Source organism: Oryctolagus cuniculus, chromosome 4, assembly GCF_964237555.1.
Source record: "Oryctolagus cuniculus chromosome 4, mOryCun1.1, whole genome shotgun sequence".
Lineage (NCBI taxonomy): Eukaryota > Metazoa > Chordata > Mammalia > Lagomorpha > Leporidae > Oryctolagus > Oryctolagus cuniculus.
Window position 1 is genome coordinate 47,463,052 of NC_091435.1, and position 24,685 is coordinate 47,487,736.

Here is a 24,685-nt window from a genome sequence, read left to right on the forward strand (position 1 = left end):
ATAATTATAAAAATATATGTAGAACACAATAGAAAAATGTTCAAAAGCATTCAGACATGTAATTAATTTTACTACTTGTTAAGTCAGATAAGCCATATATGGCACTCTTTACTTCATATTTTTCTCTTTTAAAATAACTTAGAGCATATTTGCATCTCATGAAATCCACCCATGTCAAGTGTACAATTCAATTGCATTTGCTAACTTTACTGACACATGTGGCCATCATTCTGAATTAGTTTTAGAATATTTTCATCCCCAGTAAAAAATGATGATGAATCCATGACTGACTTTTTTTTAAGACTTATTTGTTTATTTGAAAGGCAGAGTTACAGAGAGGGAGAGGGAGAAGGAGAGGGACAGGGAGAGGAGGGAGGGAGGGAGGGAGAGAGTGAGAGAGAGAGAGAGAGAGAGAGAGTCTTCCATCTGCTGGTTCACTTCCCAGATGGCTGCAAAGGCTGGAGCTATGTGGATCTGAAGCCAGGAGCTCCTTCTGAGTCTTCCACAGGGGAACAGGGACCCAAGGACTTGCCCCTCCTCTACTGCTTTGCTAGGCCACAGCAGAGAGCTGAATTGGAAGTGGAGCAGCTGGGACGAACCAGCACCCATATGGGATGCTTGCACTGCAGGTGGTGGCTTTACCTGCTATGCCACAGCACTGGCGCCCATCACTAATTTTTAGCTCGATTTTTTTTTTTTTTTTTTGACAGGCAGAGTGGACAGTGAGAGAGAGACAGAGAGAAAGGTCTTCCTTTTGCTGTTGGTTCACCCTCCAATGGCCACCGCGGCAGGCGCGCTGCGGCCAGCGCACCGTGCTGATCCGCTGGCAGGAGCCAGGTGCTTCCTCCTGGTCTGCCATGCGGGTGCAGGGCCCAAGCACTTGGGCCATCCTCCACTGCACTCCCTGGCCACAGCAGAGAGCTGGCCTGGAAGAAGGGCAACCGAGACAGAATCCGGCGCCCCAACCAGGACTAGAACCCGATGTGCCAGTGCCGCAAGGCGGAGGATTAGCCTAGTGAGCCGTGGCGCCAGCATTAGCTCGATTTTTAAAATATATGTACTGTAGGCACTGGTATCCCATGTGGGTGCAAGTTCTGGTCCTGGCTGCTCCTCTTCCGATCCAGCTCTCTGCTTTGGCCTAGGATAGCAGTGGAGGATGGCCCAGGTCCTTGGGCCCCTGCACCCGCATGGGAGACCTGGAAGTGGCTCCTGGCTCCTGGCTTCAGATTGATGCAGCTCCACCCGCCATCTGGGAAGTGAACCAGTGGATGGAGAACTCTCTCCGTCTCTATCTCTCTCTCTAACTCTTTCAAATAAATAAAATAAATCTTTAAAACATATGTAAAATAAAATATATACTGTAAGTTGAGTCTGTATGAAATGAACTTTTTCATCAACAAAATTCAACATAAAATGACAAGATTTCTTCACAAGTTTAGGAATGAATGTTCAGAATCTTTGCACACGTAAGGTAAAATGTAGTTCTCTTGAAAACTGAGGTCTACACAGCTGTGTCTGTGAGCACTTGCTCAATGTAGACTGATGCCAGCTTTCTGTTAGTTATTGGAATAAGGAATTAGAAACGCAGGACTCTAAATACACATTGGAGTGAAAGCCAAAACCTTAAAAGAAACAAGTATTACTATATTTGTATTCTCATGCTTTTCTTTTTAACTTCAGTATGCAATCCAAAAATGAAACGACTTGAGGCTGTTTTCTTTTTTTGTCTAATGTGCTAAAATGTTTATGGTGCATGTAAAAATTAATCATCTCCAGTTCTCAAAATTCTAAGGTCGATTATGTGAAGTATTCATAATTGCAGAAAAATGTGTTGATGTGTTTTCCTTGGTTGCATGGAGCTGAGAACCAGGATTGCTCCCAAATTCAAGGCATAATATAAAAAAAAATGACAAAAAATTTCCAGATAAATTAATCCTGTTCTTGGAACTAAAGAGGTCAAGCCACAGGCATCATGGAAATTAATCAGCAGGTAGTCTGTCTCTGCAATTTCTCCTTTGTTTAATACTTAAATTTTTAAGAATCCTTCTTGGTGTGGGATAAACTTATGGGCTGCAATTAAATGTTTGCATTTCCCAATCAAGTATTTGGGGTTGGAGAAGGAGGGAGTTTCAGTCAAAAAAAGGTAAAAGTTATTAGTAACTGCAAGCATTGACAATGCAAATTTTACAAGGTAAAAGGAAATTTTCAGGCTCAATGGTTTTTGGAAACTGTAAGCTTCTGCTAATGTTTGCTTAATTGTAAAAATATTTAAACATACAGAAATTAGCATATTCCCCCACCTGCACACTTCACACTACCAGACTTATAAAAGTTAATGTTTTAATACTTAATTCATTATATTTTAACTGAAATTTGAAAATGAGATTGGAACACACACCTGCTGGAGACAGACAGTGAATATCGGGATTCATGCTGTAATTGTCAAATGTGTTGAACTTCTTTCCATTTTACTTAAAAATTTTTAGCTGATGCATTTAGAATTAACAAATAAAGGTTCTTGTGCTCTTTGAGTATTTCTATGTTATAAATAATCTCGGGCATAATTGTATCATAGAGTTAGAGTTTCTCAGAAAGATGATTTCATAGTGATCAAAATATTTTCATATTATATAGTGACCCACTCAAATTGTTCTCTTTCTGAAATACTTCCTTTTCCTATTTTCTTAACCCAATGAGTATTTATAAATATGAATAAATTGGACATCTCTGAAATAACTTCCAAAACTGATTTCCAAATGTTTGACTAGATTCAAAGATTTCCTGTTATAGAAGGTTTGAGCTTTTACCTCCCTCAAGGAAGAGCTCAATGGAGTTGATTTCTCAAGAGGACTTGCTCTCTGCTTTCATTAGTTTCTTTTGCACTGGGCCTTATAGTTGCTAGCATATGCTAAATAGGTTATCCTAACATTTTTTATTTCTGCTTCTACACAAATAATAAAAAACTTAGAAGAAATGCAAACTTATATAATGTTCATAGTATTTTTTATGGAGAGAGATATGCACTGTAACAGTTCATAATTCAGGTCTGACATTTTGGTGGAGCAGTTTAAGCTGCCATACGCAGTGCTGGTATCTGCTATGAGTGCTGTTTCAAGTCCCGGCTGCTCCACTTCTGATCCAGCTCTCTGCCAATTCCTCTGGGAGGTTAAAAGAGGATAGCCTAAGAACTTAGGCCCCTGTATCCACATGGGAGACCCAAAGAGAGTTCCAGGCTCCTGGCTTTGGCCTGGCCCAGCCCCAGTCATTTGTGGTCATTTGGGGAAGTAGACCATTGGATGGAATCTTTCTCTGTCTCTCTGTCTCTCCCTCTATCTCTAACTCTGCCTTGCAAATAAATAAATAAAACTTTATAGTAAATTCCTAGTTCACACAATGAAGAGTTAATCAATGACTGTTTCTACATGCATATGATAATTACAAGGACAACTGCCATTCCTATAAAGCGATTTCTTCCTGCATTTTTCTATAATATATTTAAATAAGAATAGTTATTATCTTAGTGTCAACTTGAATACTTGTAAATGCACATGTATATGTGCCTGTATGTTTGTATGTCTCTTTCAAATTTCAGTACCACAAAGTTAGCAATTTATGACACAGATCCTCAATGACCCTGCCACAACAGAATGTGTAGGTTTTTCCTTCAACTCCAGCCTTACATAATCACCATCTCATTGTCCCGTTTTTCTTTTTTTAAAATGACTTATTTATTTTGTTGATTTGAAAGACAGAGTGACAGACAGTCAAGATTTCTCATCTGCTTGTTTACTTCTCAAACACCCACAACAACTTGGGCACAGCCAGGCCATCGTCAGGTGCTAGGAACTCAGACTGGGTCTTCCAAGTGAGTGGCAAGGACCCAAGCACTTCAGCCATCACCCACTGACTCCTGGAGCAGGCAAGAGCAGGAAGTTGGAACTGAGAGAAAGCTGGAACTCAGACCTAGACAGCCCAGTATCTGAAGTGGGCATCCCAACGGGGGCTTAACCACCATACCAAATACTCACTCCTCTTTCTTGTTTTCTTTTCTTGCTTGTAAACAGGGAAGAATGCAGTCAAGATCCAGCTACTTTTATAAGTAGGTCATTCCAGATAAGGATGTCAGCTTATGATTTAGCATAACCATGCATTTAACAAGGCAATCTGTCTGAAATCAAAGGGGCTAACCAGCAGGGGTGCAGAAACCCCACAGATAGTAAGACTGTCAGTATAGATGTATCTATACTTTAGGTAACATATTAAGTTGAAACTATGCATCACCAGAGTTGCTCAAGTTGGTTTTAATCCTGGATATAAGGTAAACATCAAATACAGTGCATTACAGTGTTCTGTTATAGTCTGAATATATGAGTTCTCTCCACATTCATATGACGAGGTTAGATGTAACCCTCAATGTAACAGTATTAGGAAGTATGATCTTTGCAACATGATTTGTTCATGAGAGCTGGCTTCGTGAACTAACCACATCCCAAAGGCCCTACCTCTTCCAATGGCTTTATGATAAAGGATGCAGAGAGCTGCATTGACCTTCTACCTTGTGAGGAAAATGTAGTCAGAGAACACCATCTAGAGAAGGCATTTGGCTTGTTGGTTATGACATCTGCACCCCACATCAAATTGCCTGAAATTCAATTCCTGGCTCTGGCTCTGGACTCCAGCTTTCTGTCAATGCAGACCTTGAAGAGCAGCAACAATGGCCAAAGTAATTGGGTTCCTATCACCCAAGTGAGAGACCTGACTTGAATTCCCAGTTCCTGGCTTTGGCCTGGTCCGTTCCTGGCCATTGAAGGCATTTGGGAATCCACCAACTATGAACCAGGATATAAGGAGGAATTGAGCCCTCTCCTGATACTGTTGCTGCTCGTTCTATGATCTTGGACTTCCTCGGTTTCAGAACTGTGGGCAGCTCCCATATGTTGTTCATAGATTCTTCAGTATATGGTGTTTTGTTATGGCTACCCCAACAGACTAAGACAATGAAGACAATGTCTTTGGTTTGAAGAATGAGGGAAAAATTATTATAGCGAGATTGTCTTTGTGCTAGATGTTTCCCCAGTTAGCTCATTATCTCTCCTGATCATGCAGAAATCTTCTTTCTGAAGAAGCTCTAGATGCCCTACTGTGATTGCTTTAAAATATAAGCCTCATTATTGAGCTGTGATGAAGCCAACAATCAGGAGACAACTGCTGATGAAAACCTGGTTTGTTTCTCTAAGGTCCCAAATTCAAATAGCATCCTATGTGACAAAGGCCACAAAGGAATCACCAGGTTCAGTTATGAGGCAGACGGAGTGACAGAAAAGCATAGGTTGGAGTCTTTATTGTGGCTTCCATGGGAAAACCAGTCTTCCTAGTTTGCTAGTTTTGAATTTCAGTGGACTGTGAAGTGTAGGAACTATTGCTATCTGTCTGGTAGCTGGCCCTGGCATCATTAGGATAGAACAATACTCATGCTCTCTGGGAGGATTGGTAAGAGTCAGATAGGGAGAGGTGTCTCAGAGTAAACACTCAGATTACATATTGAAGACATGTTTCTGAATTGTCTACCTAAGAAAGAGGCATGCATTTCCTCAAAGCCCTCAATGCCAGCACATCAATAGAGAAAATAAGAACATGCATAGGTTAAGTTAATCCAGTAGCATACTGGATTGTACATCTAATTGTACAAACCATGTTTTTTTTATTTGTTTTTAAACTGAGATAATATTTATATACAATGAAACATATTGATTATACGTATAAATTCAATGGCTTTTGCAAGCATATACACCCAAATAAGATGCAGATTATTTTTGTAATGTAGAATGTTTTCCAGTGTCCCTTTCCAGTCAACATAGTTTGCCAATAAAAGTTTAACTTATTTCAGACAACTATAAGTGTTGTTTATTTTCTACTTATAATACAAGGTAATATGGTATATGATTATAGACTCTCTTCTGTTCTACTGCTTGAGCATGTGAACCAAACAACTCAAGGGTGGGCTTTCATGAACTAATCACATGAACAAATTGTGAACAAAGCCTTTTAGAATCATCTCCCTATCATTGTCTGTAAAGCATGTCAGTCTTTTCCTGCATTAAAGGTAATATTTAAATTATACCTCTGGACTCCTGCAGCTCATCAAAAGGCAGCAAACCCTCTATGATAGTCTCTACACAATCCAACAGCATCCAAACTGCTCATTTCCCTGTGCTACAATACAGCATCACTATCTCTGAATGACCTGACTCCTAATAGTCCTACTACCCCAGCAGCCATTTAAGGCAAGCAAGCAAACAAACACTCCAACAAAAAAGCTACCATATGATTAGCCTCTTTCTAATCTGAAATTTGTTCTGCATTTTTAAGGACTTTATCTGGTATGATCATCCATTTCCCAACACCACATTAACTGTCAGCTACAATACCCAGCTGCTCTTCCTCAATCTTTGATGCCATCTATACTAAAATAAACTTGTCTACACCATGAATTTCAATATTTATTTAAATTTTTATTATCAGCTTTAGTTATGGAGTTCTTACTCTTAGTCTTAACTTTGTGGAAATGACTGAACTACTGAAAAGCAGAGGGTATTTTTCAAAGTAATTCTATATTAGTTGGAAACTCTGCCTATTAAAATCGCACCTAAAGAAAACTTTCCAAATATAATAACTAGGAAAATTCACCCCTGGGAAACTTAGGCAAAGTCAATAAATATTTAGACACATTTCTATACCCAGAGCTAAGCTGCATCTTTTGCAAATTTTAAGAATTTAGAAAATTAGTAAAATTAGGAATTTCTCAAATTATTTTTGCCTAGAAAGGCAAAAATATGAAATATGAAAAATAGAAAGGAGGGAAGAGCCTATTACATCCATGTGGATTGTTTATATTGTCTCTGTAATGTATTTTTCTAAATTTAAGCAAAGGTTAATACTTAGAAGTATGATGCATATACTTTCAGACATAAAATAATAAATACTGCATTCAGAAATAAGTTGCATGCATATCTAAATGGCTATCTGTCTAGGGATTTTGAGATTGTTTTATGTTTTTGGTGCAATCCATTAAGAGAAGAAAGCCATAAGTGTACTTGAATTTCAAGTCTCAGATTAAGAATAAAACATAGCCAGATTCCTTAGTGGCAACATACCAACCCTTGTCGAGAAAAAGCATTAAGCTGAAAAGCATACAACATACACACACACACACTCACACACACAAACACATAGACACACACATGACACAAATATTTAGAAGAATACCCATCATTATTGTCATATATGATGCATGATATTCTTGTATAGATTTCTCTAGATTCTTAAATTATAGACTAGTTAAGAATCATCACATGCCCTTAAAGGACTTAGGAGTGTATTATAGAACATCCCAGCAAGTACCAGGGACTGTTTGTTTCTACAATATATCAATTATCCCTCTGTTTTGGAGGATAGTTAGTTACAGCTATTCCCATACATACAGATATAAAACCTCTCTAAGAATCTCAATACTTTATGATATTTTTGGTAGCATACTTCATTTTCCAAGTTGAATGGTTATAGAAAAACAAAACTTTCTTTTTTCTAATTTTTTTGTTTTAGAGATTAATCAACTTCAAGTGAACAATAAGATTCAAATAAATCTACTTATCAATACTAGCCTCTTTTGCATTGAAGAATATACTTAGAAATCTACCAATACTTCCACAGATTTTCAAAGCCATAGCATATCCATAATTGTTCTCATTCTGTGATGATATTGAATATTAAAAGAATGAATAGTTGACATTAAAAAGATGTGAAAAACAATTGAAAATGAAAAAAACAGTATTCTATTGTCTTGAATACATGCAATAAACAGATATTAAATGTGCCCTACCTTGTCACTATTCTTTCTGATATTTTTTATCTGTTCAAGCTGTGATAGGAGTATGATTATTAGTTTTTTTTCTCTAGTCTTTGAAACCATTTTGACATCTTAAAAATTCAGTACTTAGGATAAAATATATTGGAATTTTCTTGAAAATTTTTTAATGTTTTTAACAGGCAGAGTTAGACAGTGAGAGAGAGAGAGACAGAGAGAAAGGTCTTCCTTCCATTGGCTCACCCCCCAAATGGCCGCCACGGCCGGCGCACTGCAGTTGGCGCACCGCGCTGATCTAAAGCCAGGAGCCAGGTGTTTCCTCCTGGTCTCCCATGCGGGTGCAGGGCCCAAGCACTTGGGCCATCCTCCACTGTACTCCCCGGTCACAGCAGAGAGCTGGCCTGGAAGAGGGGCAACCGGGACAGAATCCGGTGCCCCAACTGGGACTAGAACCCAGCGTGCCAGTGTCACAGGCAGAGGATTAGCCTAGTGGGCCGTGGCGCTGACCATTCTTGAAATTTAGAACAGAAAAGTCTAAATCTTGAGTACACTCTATTAACACAAAATAAGAGGAAGCAATCTGGTCAAAATGTATATTTCTAGGAGTAATACTTAGAACATCCCCCCCCCCCCGCCCCGCCCCACGCCCTGGGTAACCATCAGTTTAGTTGAGAAGATTACCTTTTTTCTCTTTAATAAAGTATTTCAGTGACATAATTTTATAGAAAATGTGTCTTTTAAGCCTTTCTCAACCATCCTTTTGGCTTGAATTTTTAATTTTAACCTCAGGAGTTAAACAATTGATCTTTCAGAGGAATCAGCCACAAAATTATACAGTTTACTGTAAAACTAACAAGGTTGCTACAACTCAATATATGCAAGGCTGACACTGTATACTGTACAAGGCCCTACAGGCCCGGGGACACTTACATCTAGTGGGAAAACACATTGGGAAAAAATGATGTAATCGCATCACAATCAGTGGACTAAATAACAGGAGAATGAAATGAACGAGGGTACTATGAAAGAGCAGAGGATAGAGCTGATTAACTATTGCCTAAGAAACTTACAAAGAGCTGTACAGGGAATATATTAGCAATGGATTCTGAAGAATAATGGGTAAAAGTGGATTTCCAGGTGGAAAAGAAAGAGATCTAGCATTCCAGACAGGAGGTAGAACACATATAAATTTGGACAGTTGAATAAAAGATTGGCTTCAGAATTTTAGCATTGAATGCAAGGCTAAATGATAAAACTTATTTATTGCAGTTTTATAATGAGCTTTAAATAAAAAATAAAATGAATATCAAATTATGTAATCCATTGGAGTCAGTCCAGAATTTCTCAAATGTTCATAATTCTATGAGCTTTTAATTTCAGCTTCTTAAAAGATCAGACTCCTAGACTTTTCGTTTGTAGCTTTTTATTGACTCAACTAGTTCAGCAAATCTACATTTGAAATTGCAAGATTTTTGTAGGAGGCGTGAATCAAAGACCCATTTGCGTTCTAAAATGATAAATCTTCAAAATGTGTATAAACTTAAAGCTCTGGCAAGATTTTTATGGAAGGCCCACGATACAGTATAAGTGGCAAGTGGCAAGGATTTGAACTAAGGATGGAAAACTAAAATTGTGTAATAAGAAAATTCATCAGTTTTGGAAGGTGGAGCTAACTGGCAAGCTGGCCTTTTGGTGAGGGACATTGTATAAAGAAGTATAAATCTGAAATTTCGAGTTAGGAACACTGCAAAACTGGTGAGGCCCGTGGCCAAAACAGGAAAACTGTGGAGACTACAGGTTTGGGGAAACCAGGGTAGAGATGGTGAGATGGCAAACATTAAACGGTGCATGAATATACTAAATCAAACCCAAAAGTGTTTCTGGGTTTAATAGAAGAGTTCACTTACGGAAAACTGAGAGGGAAATGTTCTTAAATGGGCATTGCAATGAATGCTAAAGAAAAATAAGGGAGAGTAATGCTTTCAGAGGCATGTCTGATTCAAAAGAAAAATCTTTCAAGCATTTACTGCATGATATTTTCCCATGGAGATAATTTTTAAGAGCTTTGGCTCACTTCGAAAAGAAATACTGAACCCTTTTTGTGATTACTTTAACTTGTCCAATCTGCAAACCAGAGATACCTCAGAGGTTCATTAGAAATTCCCAAACCCAGAAAAAGGAAGGTCCCAATAAAAACAAACGAACCAAACCAGATGCTTTAGGAGCTGAAGTTTGAAGTTTTGACTTCCTGATTCTAAAAAAGGGTCATACTTTAGTTGCAGAAAAATGGTAAATGTAGCTCTAAAACACCACAGCTAAAATAATGGATCCTTTCCCTGTCAGTAGATTAGCCATGTGCAAGTATCAAGTGTATCCTAACACAAGTTAGGAACACTGCAAGACTCTTCCCAGTGCCATTGCTTGGAAATCTTTTTTAGTCTAATATTTTTGCTTTCTGGTTATTGTTAGTTTTTCTGTTATTTCATTGAATGTAATCAATGTTGCAGGTCACATTAATAAAGAGAAAAAACCTTGCCCGTCCTCTGACTAAATGAAGACAGGATCTTCTTCTTAAGTAAAGTTCTTCTCTCCCTCTAGGCTGAATTTCTGTTAACAGAAGGGTTATGTACTTCTCTGCTTCTGTCATTTGAGGGTACTTAAAAAATTGTGGACTATCCCAATTAAAGCTAAGTTCAGAGGCCAGCATTGTGGTGTAGCCAGTAAAGGCAATGGCTGCGACACTGGCATCCCACATGGGCGCTGGTTCTGTGTCCTGGCTGCTCTAATTCTGATCCAGCACCCTGCTAATACCTGGGAAAGCAGCGGAGGATGGCCGAAGTGCTTAGGCCCCTGCACCCACAGGGGAGACCCAGAAGAAGCTCCTGGCTCCCGCTTTAGCCAAACCCAGACCTGGCCATCTGGGGAGTGAAACAGTAGATGGGAGACCTCTCTCTGTCTATCTCTCTCTCTTTCTGTCTCCATCTTTCCTTCTTTCTGTCTAACTCTCACTTTCAAATAAAAAAAAGAAAGGTAGCATATTTCAGACAGGCATTTGAAACAGTGATTAAGATAACACTTGGGGTGCCTATACCCCATGTTCATGAGTGGTTTGAGTTCCAGCTCCATTTCCAATGCAGCTTCCTGTTAACATGCGATCTGTGAAGGCAGCAGATGGTGGCACAAGCAGTTGTGTCTCTGCCACCCAAATGAGAGACACAGATCGAGCCTCCTGGCTTAGGCCTAGTCCAGGCCTGCCTGCTGTGACCATTTGAGGAATGAATCAGTGGATGGAAGAGCTCTCTCTCTTTCTCCCTTAAATAAAATGAAAACAGATAAATAAAAATTAAAAGAAAAAAGCTAAGTTTATTTTGGTTCAAAAAATTTCCAAACCCATGGATAGTTTCTTCACAATACACATTTTCCATTACTGCTTTGAAGACCCGCAGACTTCAGAACTGCACTCCGCTGTTGCTGATTCAAGAGCCCCTCATTGCACTGGCCTGGACCCTGGAAGCAAAATTCAAGCTGCAGTTCCCAGAAAGTTAGTTTTTTTCTAACTGAAAGTCTGTTTGATGCGTGTTTTCATGGAGCAAATGTCAGTGTTTAACACAGGGTTGAAATGAGCTCTAGTTCTCCATCATGACCCAAGACATTTTTTAAAGAAGAATGAATCGAAGGGAACATGAAAAAACTCACTGTGATATGCCACTTCAAGAATTTCCTTGGTACTCGGAATGTCTGGAAGTTTGAGCAGTGTTGCATAAGTCCAGAAAAGTTTCCTGGATGAAGGTTACCTGTGTGACTCACGGGACACCTCCTCCCTCCCAACCTCCACTGTTTTTCTCTTGTATTTGATTTCTTTGAAGAAATAATTCAGCTAAAATATAATCACCATCAATTTACCAAGCATATCATGTTTCTTCCTTTTATTGTTTTATAAGCAGCACATCTACCTGTTTTACTTGAAATTACAAAAGATAGGATCAAATATTATCTCCCGCTCAAATACCAATACAACTGAAATATACATGCTAACATTTTTTTAAAACTTCCGCAAACGTATTACCCACATACTCATTCTGATTGTCTGTTACTGGTTTCTTTCTTCTTCCTCTTTCCTTACAAAACTGTCCATTTACTAATGTGCATAAATGCCTGGACTAGTTTCTTAGCATACTATTCTGTTAGCACTACTGCTCTTAAAAAGAGAATTATTTTAATAATATATCAAGGCACAAAAGTGAAGCTCAATCCTAGGCAGCTGAGTGTTCATTAAGTAATTGCTGTTTTAGTTAGACATTAGCATTTTTGCCAGAAAATCTGTGTTTTCTTTTCCTTCTTAAGTTCTCCCTCTAACTCCTAGCATTTCTCCAGTCTTACACCATAGATTGTTGTGGTTTTGTTGTCTACTCTGTAGAACTACTACCCCTCCATTTTTGCAAATCACAAACTTTAAAAACAGAGAAATAGCAAAAAAAAAATCCAAATTTATTTTGCAATTACATTATAATACCATTTTTATACTGAGAACAATAAATTGAAAGAATTTAAAAAGTTAGTATGTAATTTGAACAATTCATTTTGATACCTGCAAACTAATGAAGAAGAGCCATGTAATCCATATTGCTGTTTCTTATTAATATGATACATTGTATCACAATACATAAAATGTATGTAGAAATTATTTACAAATCCTCCATAAAGCCTTTTAAAAGTCATTGGTAACAGTAGAATGACCATGCAATTTGTCTCTTTCTGCAGTATTTTTTTATGATTTCTTAATATTATTTATAATCAGAAAGAATAATCTCCTGATTATTTATTAATATTAAAATATTGATGAGCATTACCTAAGAGTAAGGAGCCTCCAGCTGGTATGTTAAGTTGAACTGTGCTGAAATGAAGCCAGCACAAGGGGCGTGTATTAAAAGAGCAGAACAAATGACTTAACAGAGGCCTAAAAGCAGCAATCAGAAAAGGTTCATTTAACATAGAGATGGCACAAGCTTCAAGCAATTGCCTTTCCTTAAGTAAGTGTGGAATTACAAAGGGCTATTTATTACAGTGCAACAGGGCCCAGCAGCTTGCTCAAAGACCTTTGAAGAAACTCAACTGTTAAAAAGTCTTGCTCAGTGCAGAAGCAGTAAAATCTAGACAGACCCCCAAAACAGCCTACAAAGTTTTCATTAAAAAGTTAATACAATCCTCTTCACAATTGTTCTGTAAAATGAATTATTTTCTCTCCTCTCTTTTTTAAAGGAGAAATGTCATGACTGGTTATTTTCAAAACTTCTTTGAAAATGTATTTGACTGTTAGGGAGAATGAACCAGTTTTGTAATGGTATGGAATTAAATGCAAAGCCTTATGGGTTTAAAGAGAAAGTGTTTTAATGTTAAGCTTCTTTGAAATGTCTGCAAGCACACATAAAGTCATTCTATTGATGGATTTGTTTCAGCAGAAAAATTCGTGGAATTTCTCCACTGTTTGTACAAAAAGCAAAATTTTGTTCCAAGGACATTGTGGCTTTAATTTCTTTTATTATTAATTGGAAATTGAATTGATTTTCCTAAGCATTAGGGTAAGCAAAAAATTCTTAAAAATTCAACATATGTGTTATTAATTTATAATTCAGTGAAATGTTTCTAAACATGGAGAATATTTACAAAACTTCAACTTTATACAACAAAAATAACATCTATTGCTTGGAATGAACTTCAGGGTAGTAAACCACAAGGGTGAGGGGATGAGGCCAATTTGGGAACTAACACAGAGGAATGTTGAATAGATGAAGAGAAGACATAAAAGGTAAATGATGCTAATTTACATGAAAGAATATTAATTGCTAATGGCAGCAGAATGAGAGTAATGAAATGCATATACTTGTTCGGAGAATAGTAACACCCTCTTGTTTCCTTGACGAAAGATTAAGTCGTCATTCCCAGGCCATTATACTGATAATGTATTAATTAAAAAAGAGTTCACATGGGGATCTTAAAAGCAATAGAAACAGGTGGATGGGAAAATCACTACAATGGATTCTATACTTTGCTTTATCTTTTCACTGAAATAGTTCAACATAAGAATAATGCAAACACTATTTTTATGTGAGGAATAAAAACATGAAAGGCACTGATAGGGGCAATTTGAAAGTTCAGATACAAAAGTCATTGTATGACTATCATAGACATATCAAGTCAATAAATATGGAACTTTTACAGTTAGCTGTATGGGGAATACATATGCATAAGGTTCTAATTGACTTTGATATGAGAAAGTCTGTAAGGGAATTGATCCTTTAACAATGAAAACAATTCTATTGGTAATGTATCTACAACTTCCTGGGCTTTTGTTTATATTGTGTTAGTAATTTATTTTGCTGCATCCCATTAGTGCAGGGTGCCACTGAACTCCTGGGAAGCAATTTAGATTGACTAGTGTATCAGGATTATTTGAAGCCAGAGGTACATTGATGGATAGTGTGCACTTTTCTTCTTAATGGAAGGATTTGAAGTAGGAAATCACTTGAAATGTGTTTAATCTTCAATTGGAAATGAAGGTGATCCTATGACATCTGATCCCAACAGATGGGCTGTTAATTTGTGTTTCATACTTTTGATAAAGCAAGGCAAAACATTGCTACTGTAGACTCTCTATCAAATAAGAGCTCTCAAAATATATCTAAATAATTGTAATGCATATTGCAGTCATTTTCTTGGTACTTGTTTTTAAATATTTTTAAGAAACTTAAATTTAAAATGAAAGATTTTTATTTTCTTGATATATAATTTTATTCTCGAGAAACTGTTTCAGAAGTCAAGATCTACTGTAATATGTACTAAATCATATCTATTTTACAATACACTAAATAATATTATTACCTATGGATATCATGGGACTCCTTGTGCATAATGGATTCCAGTCCTCTTACAGAATTGCATATGAAAATGTTATCAATGAGCTGAAGAATCTGGCATTAATAAATTTGCAACATTATAGCAAATAGGTAGTCCTGATGTTTTGTTCTTTTTTAATATATCAAATATATTTCATTGCTTACATTATAGTAGCAGATTGAAAACATCTGCTCACTTGCCACTAGTCCACCAGCAGTAGAAATATCTCAGCTCATTTTCCATAGGTTTGCATGTACCAGGGCTATAATCCAGCTGCTGAGGCTGCATCTGGGGCCAGATTAATACTCAAGAGCCCTGAAAATGGAAATAGTGTTTTCTTGCCAAAGATTAGAACAATGATAGACTCCATTTGCTTGTTCTCTTTCCTGTCTGCTCTTATTCACCACCCTTCCCAAAATATTAACTTGCTTCCTCCCGCCCCTCTCTCCCATCCTCTCTCCACAGCACCATCACCTGTCATGACAATTAAGAAAGAGCGAACATCCAGAAATAGCATCTCTTTATCCTGGCAAGAACCTGAACATCCCAATGGGATCATATTGGACTACGAGGTCAAATATTATGAAAAGGTGGGGAAGCAATGTTACAGGATTGGATTGTGTAGGGAAAAGATGCTCCTTTCTCCAGAACTATGTTCTTGCAAGGAAACCTCTGTCACTGCTTGTGAGAGGTAGAACTCTGTTTACAATTTTGATCATGGAATCCCTTTGATTAATGGAGAGAGGGAGGTTTGGATATAATCTTGCCAAATATCCCAGAGCATTCCTTAGTTCCTTGTCTTAAAGCATCATTTCCTTTCACATTTAATGAATTTCATTCAATACAAGCAGGGACATTGTACTGATAACAAAAAACATTATATAACTGGACTGGTGATGAAAGCTTCCTGTGCTCTAGAAAATATATAAATGCATTTATAAAAGTAGGTACATGGTTATTTGTATATAGAATTTAGGCAGGAATATTTCATCATTCTAAATAACACTGATTTGTCCCTGGTTATAAATTATGATAAATTTTGTAAGCAAAATATATTCAAATGTTATCATCAGAGCTTCTTGATTTTTAGCTACCTAATGTGAACACAAATATTTGTATATTTGGCACAGATTAAAAAGTATTTTAAATTCAATAAAAATAAATTGTGCATTTACATAGTAGTTTATATTTACAGGACATGTTTTGTATACATTATTTGAATCTGAGCATTACGATAATCTTGCAGCAGTAGGTAAATAGGTTCCTTTACAAATGAGAAAGCTAAGACTCAGAGGCACTTGATTAATTTCCCACAGACTCATTTCTAATAAATATTAGGTCTCTGTTTTGATTCTCGGCAGCCATGATTCCTCATATCGGATGTTTTCTCTGACATTAAGTATCTTGTTGAACACGAGAACAGATCATTACTGTTATGACGATTACTAGTAGGATCAATTGTACACAAAGGCATAATGTGTGAATGCATTCTGTTATATGATGTTATTATATCCTTTACTGAGGTTAATGCATTTCACAAAATGTTTCCTTTTCTTTCATTTCCCCTCCTCTACATACAAGATATGATTTTTCATTAAAATAAAATGAGGCCTAATCAATTGCATTGTGCCAAAATCAAAATATAAGTAAATTTTCTTCTTGTATTCAGTCATCTACTGTACAAAGTCACATATTCATCACATATTATCATCTTCTGTTTGTACATGTGATAAACTGAAAAATTTATCAATATAAGCAATCATATTTTGTACATAATACAACAAAATTTAAAGTAAGTGAATGATGTGCCTTGATTTAAACTTGATGACAGTGTAATAATTTTAGGTCTTTGAGGCTTATCCCAAAATGCAACTTATCTATAGTCACATCTTTTACAAAATTAAAAAAAATCTGTTTATTTCAACTCCAACTGTAAGATGTAAAACACTTTGCTATTTTTAAACAATAGTTAGCGAATGCAAGAAAAAAATGAATGAACCTATTGACTATACCCTAGGCATTTTAAAATTTGATAAATTTGCCTATGTAATACTTTAATATATTTGTCTGTAAATACTTTTCCCACACATACATGAATTTAAAAATTATTCCCAAATATGTGTATGAGCATTGAAATATTTGAATTTTAGTAGAATTTATGTCCCCAATATGTAGCTTTTCTGACTTTTTAGTTCAGTGATGGTGATGAACAGAGCTGGCTCTGGTACATGCTCAATAATTTTTTTCTATCCTCCGCCTTGCGGCGCCGGCACACCGGGTTCTAGTCCCGGTTGGGGCGCCGGATTCTGTCCCGGTTGCCCCTCTTCCAGTCCAGCTCTCTGCTGTGGCCAGAGAGTGCAGTGGAGGATGGCCCAGGTGCTTGGGCCCTGCACCCCATGGGAGACCAGGAAAAGCACCTGGCTCCTGGCTCCTGCCATCGGATCAATGCGGTGCGCCGGCCGCAGCGCACCGGCCGCGGCGGCCATTGGAGGGTGAACCAACGGCAAAGGAAGACCTTTCTCTCTGTCTCTCTCTCTCACTGTCCACTCTACCTGTCAAAAAATAAAAAATAATCTTTTTTTTTTTTTTTTAACAGAGGATCAGTTTAGCATGCATTAAGTAAGGATTTCAACAGTTTGCACCCCCATAGAAACACAAAGTGAAATATATTGTTTGAGTACTTGTTATAGCATTAAATCTCAATGTACAGCACATTAAGGATAGAGATCCTACATGAGGAGTAAGTGCACAGTGACTCCTGTTGTTGACTTTACCAATTGACACTCCTGTCTATGGCATCAGTAATCTCCCTATGCTCCAGTCATGAGTTTCCAAGGCTATGGAAGCCCTCTGAGTTCTCCGACTCTTATCTTGTTTAGACAAGGTCATAGTCAAAGTGGAGAAAAAAAAAAAAAAAAGAAATTATCAATTCCCAACTTGACTCTCACTGGGATTAAACATGACAATAGGTCTGATCTGATTTCATCATCATTTAAAAAAAATCATCTATTATTTTTCACTTTATGTTTCTGTGTGGGAGCAAACTGTTGAAATCCATACTTGATGTATACTAAGCTGATCTTCTGTATATTAAGATAATCAAAAATGAATCTTGATGTGAATGGAAGGGGAGAGGGAGTGGGAAAGGGGAGGGTTGTGGGTGGGAGGGACGGTATGGGGGGGAAGCCATTGTAATCCATAAGTCGTACTTTGGAAATTTATATGCATTAAATAAAAGTTTAAAAAAAATGAAAAAATAAAAAATAAAAAATAAAAAAATAATAATTTTTTCTAATGAATAGATATTCATTTATGTAACATATATATTTGATTTTTTTATTATTAGATAGTAAATCAAATATTGTCTAATATATAAACAATATATTTAACTAAAATAGTATCTGTATTTTTATTAATATAAATATTAGGAAATATTTATAATATTATAAAATATAATATTAGGAAAAACATCATTCTGTGTCAATTCAATTTTTACAAATAGGACTTGACTCAAAGAGACTTTACTGTGAATGCAAAGTGTGAATCTCCTAATTTACATCCTGAATCTCCTGAGGACTATGGAAGATTGTTATCACTACTAAGCCATTGTGACTTAGAATAAGTACAATACAAATATACAGAGAAAATTAAGACCACATATAGCACCTTGACTTTTTATGATAAGTACTTTAACAAGAATATTTTCTACTTGAGGTTCTGTAGGATATTCCTATTATGTTTATTTTAAGGAGGTTTCCTTATAACTTTATTCTTAGAACTAGATTGATGTTTTCTCTCACCTTTGACTTTGAGAGAATGTATTTTCATTCACAGATACACTAATTAATAAGAATGAAACCTAACTAAATCTGTTTTAGGTTCAGAACATAAATAATTATATTCAAGTTAGGAAATACTGTAAATTTTTTCATCTTTAAAATGATACCTCTACTGCAACCAGGGAGTGAAACAATTGACATGAATTTCACCCATATTGTGCTCTATTTAAAAGTTAGAAACAATGGATTTTGGTTCACTTTTCTTATTAAATAGTAGTGCGACAGTTTGATATTAACATAATTTTTTTTTCTTACCTCAAAGCAGGAACAAGAGACAAGTTATACCATTTTGAGGGCAAGAGGCACAAATGTTACCATCAGTAGCCTCAAGCCTGACACTACATATGTTTTCCAAATCCGAGCCCGAACAGCAGCTGGATATGGGACCAACAGCCGCAAGTTTGAGTTTGAAACTAGCCCAGACTGTAAGTTTTATTCCATTTCCGTGTATAGGGAAGGATTACTGCAAAAAGTGACAAAGAATTTATTCTTAGTTTCTCTAAGTTGTAACCAAAAGTGATACATTGAAAATAGATTACTTGAAACATTTAGCAATTTATGTGGAAGTATTGTACTGTATAGGTGAATTTGTGTGGGTGTCCATCTGTGTTTCATTCACTTTTACAAATCAAACCTATTTTAAAATATGGAATGCTTCTGGTTTTGTATTAGTCCTAAATTGCATTTAGAAAACAGTACTTAATATGGTGACCTACTTCTGGTGCTTGTCAATCCAAATATTCTAGGATCATTGTATGATTCAATGAACTACAAAAAAAGAAACTTACTGATCCATGAGGATCTTAAATTTTATCATTACTCTAAACATAGTTAACTATGTATCTTAAATTTTATCATTACTCTAAACATAGTTAACTATGTATCAGTTTTCTTAAAAGTCTTTTATCACTTCTTTCACAGTCACAGGCCATTTGAACAACCTGTGCATTTGACCAAATATATTGCTAAAAATTTGTACAATATGGAAAATATTTTCAAAATAATTTCCCTTCAAATATACTTGTTTGTATTTGTATTAAAAAGTATTCTGCTAAAACTTAATTTCAAAAAGTTAAAATAATTCCTATGGTATTAACATAAAATGAACAAGAATAAAAGTTTTTATTTAACTCAATTAATGAGGTGACTACTCAATAGTGGATGAAAGGAAATTTGAAAACAGATTTACAAAAATATATTAAAAAGTTCATGGACATGAAATTAAACTATTTTGCTTCAAAAATTTTTCAAATCATGAATACTTATCTCATAATGTGTTTTATATGAACTTTTAAAATATCCTTCACACATACAAATACATAATTGTATGTTGTGTGTGTGTGTGTGTGTGTATTCAGGCACTCATGAACATTCAGAAATACGTATTTGCTAATAGATCTAAAATTAGTTAATGCTTTATGGAGACAATTGGGGTAACCTGTTCTAATGAAAATAAATCAATTATATATATAGTGAAGCTCCCATTTTAATTGTAATGAGAAAAATCATATACATCATTATTAATTTTTTGCAACTTAAATTCCCAGCTATAAAGTATCCTAGGAAGACCATCAGCAATGTATAACCTTTAGAGTCAGATGACCTTGAAGGGTCTGACAATGCCTAGTACACTGTCGAAATGAAAATCTGTAATCTCTCTGGACCATGTCCAGTTTTCCCTGGCTTCTATATTTTCTATTTTCTAAGTACTTTGGACTTGAAATCACGTTGTTATCAGTATGGTAGCATTTAATGGCCAGAATTTACAGCTAATGGAATCATTCAAGATTGACCAAAAATTTAAAAAATTGTTTGTTAATGTATGATGGAGTCAATATTAACGGCACACTTTTTGTGGACTGCTTACAATAACAGGCTGTACCTTCTGCAAGATATAAAGATTCTAGAAGTCATCACTTTACGAATGAACCACAACTCTTCAACTCCAAGGACAGTCGCTATCCTCAAATACATAAATTTATTCACATAGCATAGAAGTCCAAATCCAGGCATTCTGTCTAAGAAGGATGAGCTTGTAACCACTCTATTTTAGAGACAAAAGCCAGCAGTATGTGTGGGATGGAATAAAATGGGAAATGATGAGCAATAGTTGTAGCGACTTGCTTGTAGCAAAGTAAATTAAAATTGAATTTCTAAGACATGTAGCATATACCAATTTTAGTATTATACCATGTTAGATTATTAGACAAAAATAGCAAACATCAATATTATTCATTTAAATATCTTCTAATTGCAGTAATATTATCAATGCTTGGTTATTTGCCTCAGATGAGTCTCTGGGAGTCATATATATTTAGACAAGTGATAATTTACTCCTACCTTTGACAGAAAAAGAAACAGAAAGTTAGCTTTTCTCCTTCCAAGTTTTAACAGATTTTTCTTTTAGAGACTGACTAATGAAAATGGCCAGAGATTTTAAAGCTTACTGGTTATTATTAAAAATGATTACAGTCTACAAAACGAAAACCATGAGTTAGAGTAAACGTATGCTTAAGAGCACTTTTCAAATGCCATGATAAGCTATTTTACACACTGTCCACAGATCTATAGCCAATGGACAAGGGTGTCTCTGGGAAGCAGTGCAAAGATGGAATTTAAGAGCAAGTGCTTTAGGGGAGAAATAGCTGTGACCAGCAGGAGGACAGCGCAGCGACACACAAGCAAAGCCTCAGGCTGATGTGTAGGCCTGGCAGCTGTGAAGAAGAAAGGGGCGAGAACGAAGAGACTCAGCCTGCAGTGCGGTCTCAGCCACAGCAGGGGGGAGTCCCAGAGTGAAGACACCCAGGCAAGGATTCTGACATTGGACAGGAAAGGCGGGGAGGCCCATGTCCCGTTGACCATCAAGGAGAGCAAGGTCTGTGCTGGAAGGCACTGGCTGCTCACGGTGTTCCTGGCAGCAGGGACCTCTGAGCAGAGCCTCCCTTGACTGCCACAGGGAGTATACCATAGCTTGATGCTGGCACAGAATAAAGTGCCACACGCTGAGCCCTTGGGCCAAACATTTAGAAGACTTCTAAGAATCTGTCCGCCATGATTCTTTTCTTATATTGTTGGACTATTTTTTAAAACCATGTACTTTAGAGAAAATGCGGTTAGGTAGAAGAGCCATGCTGTTTCCTGGACAGGTGATCGAGTTTGAATGACTGAACTCTGCTCATCGGAGTCACACTTTTCTCATATTTTCAATCAACACTTACTACAATCGCAGCAAATAGGAATGTATGGGCCGGGCTGTTCCAGGGACCATGCACATTTTAGGAAGTCTAGAGATTCGGATATCTGTGGCGTTTGTAGCAGATGAGGCTGAGGATTTTTTTATTTATTTTTTATTTTTATTTTTTGACAGGCAGAGTGGACAGTGAGAGAGAGAGACAGAGAGAAAGGTCTTCCTTTGCCGTTGGTTCACCCTCCAATGGCCGCTGCGGCCGGTGCCCTGCGCTGATCCGATGGCAAGAGCCAGGCGCTTCTTCTGGTCTCCCATGGGGTGCGGGGCCCAAGGACTTGGGCCATCCTCCCCTGCCCAGCAGAGAGCTGGCCTGGAAGAGGGGCAACCGGGACAGAATCCGGCGCCCCGACCGGGACTAGAACCCGGTGTGCCGGCGCCGCTAGGCGGAGGATTAGCCTAGTGAGCCGCGGCGCCGGCCAAGGCTGAGGATTTAGACAGCAAACAGTTCCTAAGTGGCCTTACATGCTCTGCTATAGGTCTTGCATTTCTTCCTTAAAGTGATATAGGGTCAGGAAATGATTTTACGCATAGAATCGACAGGGTCAAATTCATGGTGTATACGCTGTGCTCAGGTGGCAACTACACAGATAAGAAAGACATGAAAATAGAGACCAACATGGACTTTGTAATCGCTATCTGTGAGGGAAATGAAGACAGACACTAGGATATTTAGGAGGATTTTGTGACTGATGGATGTAGAATAATCAAGAGATGGAGAGGACAGGTATAGTTTTGTGGTCCAGATCCTTGCTGTGCAGAATGCTGTGCCCTTGGGTGAGAGGTGCAGTGGATAAGATCCCCCTGGGGACCTCACACATTGTATAGTGGTGTCTCTGGGTTCAAGTCCTGGCTCTGCTGCTGATTCCAGCTTCCTATTAACGTACATCTTGGGAGGCAGCTGGTAGTGGCTCTAGCAGTTGGTTCCTGCATCCTGCTATCCATACTGCATATTGGGCTCTTGGCTTCAAGCCAGGCCCAGCCTCAGCTGTTGTGGGAATATGGGGAAAGAACCAGTGGATAGAAAAATCACTGTCTGTTCTTCTTAGTCTCTTTCTGCTGTTTACATGAATTGGGAATAAATATGTAAACACTTTAAAAGTGCCACGGGGCAAAATCGGCATCATCAGCCCCACTTAGAGCAGGCTCAGCTTGCTACCTCCTATCCCAGCAGGCCCAGGGCTGACCAAATCAAAAATGGCTTTTCAACACGATCCATAAACAGTTTGTGTGAACATTTAATTTTGAGAAGCATTGGTCTAGGTCAAGGTCAGTAAACTTTCTATAATATGCCAGAAAATGAACGTTTTAGGCTTTCTGTACATATATAAACTGTTAATACTATGTGATTTACTAATTTTAGCATAAAATTTGTCATAGACAGAAATGAATGATTATGACCATGTTAAAAAAAAACCCTTTAATTATAGACACTAAAATTTGTGTCTGAATTTCAAAGAATTTCCCCATGTCACAAAATCTTATGCTTTGTACTTTTAGCAATCATTTAAAAATGTAAAACAGGGCCATGCATTTGGCTTAATGGTTAAGCTGCTGGCTATAACATGTTAATTCCATATTAGAGTGCCTAAATTTGATTCTTGGCTCTGGGTACTAATTATTGCTTTCTGTCATTGCTGACTTTGGAAGACAGTGATGACAGCTCAAATGGTTGGGTTCCTGCCACCCATGTGGGAGACCTGAACTGGGTTCCAGGCTCCCGGGTTTGGCCCATCCATTATGGGCATTTGTAATGGGAACTTGTGGTTGGGAATCTTTGTCTCTCTCTCCTCACTCCTCAGGTTCTCAAATATAAAAACAAAAATAAAAAAGCAAAAAAGCAAAATCATTCTAAGCTCAAGAACTCTACAAATCCTGGGGACAGACCACATGTGGCTCCTGGAAGCCATTTTTTTGCCGACCCCTTGCCTAGGTGAATGAATGAGTGATGGGGCCTTTTACAAAGGTACAGCTTGTTTGAGCTATCCTTTGAGGTCTGTAAAACAGGGATTACACTTCTTTTTAAACAAATGTAGAAAAGGGAGGCAAAATAAGCTGAATTAGAAAGCTTAATAATTTCACACTGCGGAATCTTTACCTGTTCTTTATGATGCTCTGATAATTTCTTATTTATCCAACAAGTGTCAGTCAGTGAAGACAAAGACCAGTCTGGTATATTTCACAGACTAGGCATTCAAGTTGTGTTTGATTGATACCATGGAAACAGAGTATTTAACCTTATTAATAAGGTAACAATTTCCAGCAAAATTATGGGAAATGTCTATTTTTATAGTAAGTGAAGAATGCTTTCGACAGTTTCAGACATTAAACATTTCAGGTGAAAGCAACATCCAGGCGCCTCATCCTCAGCTTCTCATGTATAGATGTTATTTATGTTGCTATTATTATTATTTTTATTAGATGTTATTATTATGGCACGGTGAAGCTGGTTCTTCCCTTATTTTTGGCTCTTGCACCCACAGCTTTTTCCATCTCTGGTGAAAACAGCCAGGTGGTGATGATCGCCATCTCAACGGCGGTAGCAATTATTCTCCTCACTGTCGTCATCTATGTTCTGATTGGGAGGTGAGTTCACAGTCGGTTGTCATCAGTGTTCTTGCTGCTGCCCATGGTTATGGTTGAAAGTTGAAGAGTGCCCGCCAACGTGGTTTAAACTAGTCAGAAAATCTCCATGTGTATCCTCACTCCTTTTCTCCTTTTTTTTTTTTCTCTCCAGTCTTGGTTTTGATTTTTTTTTTCACTAAATTCCTATCCTCCCTCTCTAACACGCATCAGTTCTCTTCTCTCCTGTGACACCACTCCCAGTCTGTACTTTGTTTTTTC

General features: G+C 37.3%; 1 protein-coding gene across 3 annotated transcripts in view; it reads left to right on the top strand.

Annotated features, from left to right (window-relative positions):
* Positions 1 to 24,685, top strand: part of EPHA3 (EPH receptor A3) — a 401,167-nt gene that overhangs the window by 276,719 nt on the left and 99,763 nt on the right. For 2 of the 3 annotated variants that reach the window (XM_002716757.5, XM_051819167.2), the window contains exons 6-8: positions 15,224 to 15,348; positions 18,860 to 19,022; positions 24,325 to 24,427. In XM_002716757.5, the coding sequence (XP_002716803.2) occupies positions 15,224 to 15,348; positions 18,860 to 19,022; positions 24,325 to 24,427 (391 nt within the window). The remainder of the gene's footprint in view (positions 1 to 15,223; positions 15,349 to 18,859; positions 19,023 to 24,324; positions 24,428 to 24,685) is intronic. The other variant, XM_008267088.4, reaches the window with a different exon arrangement.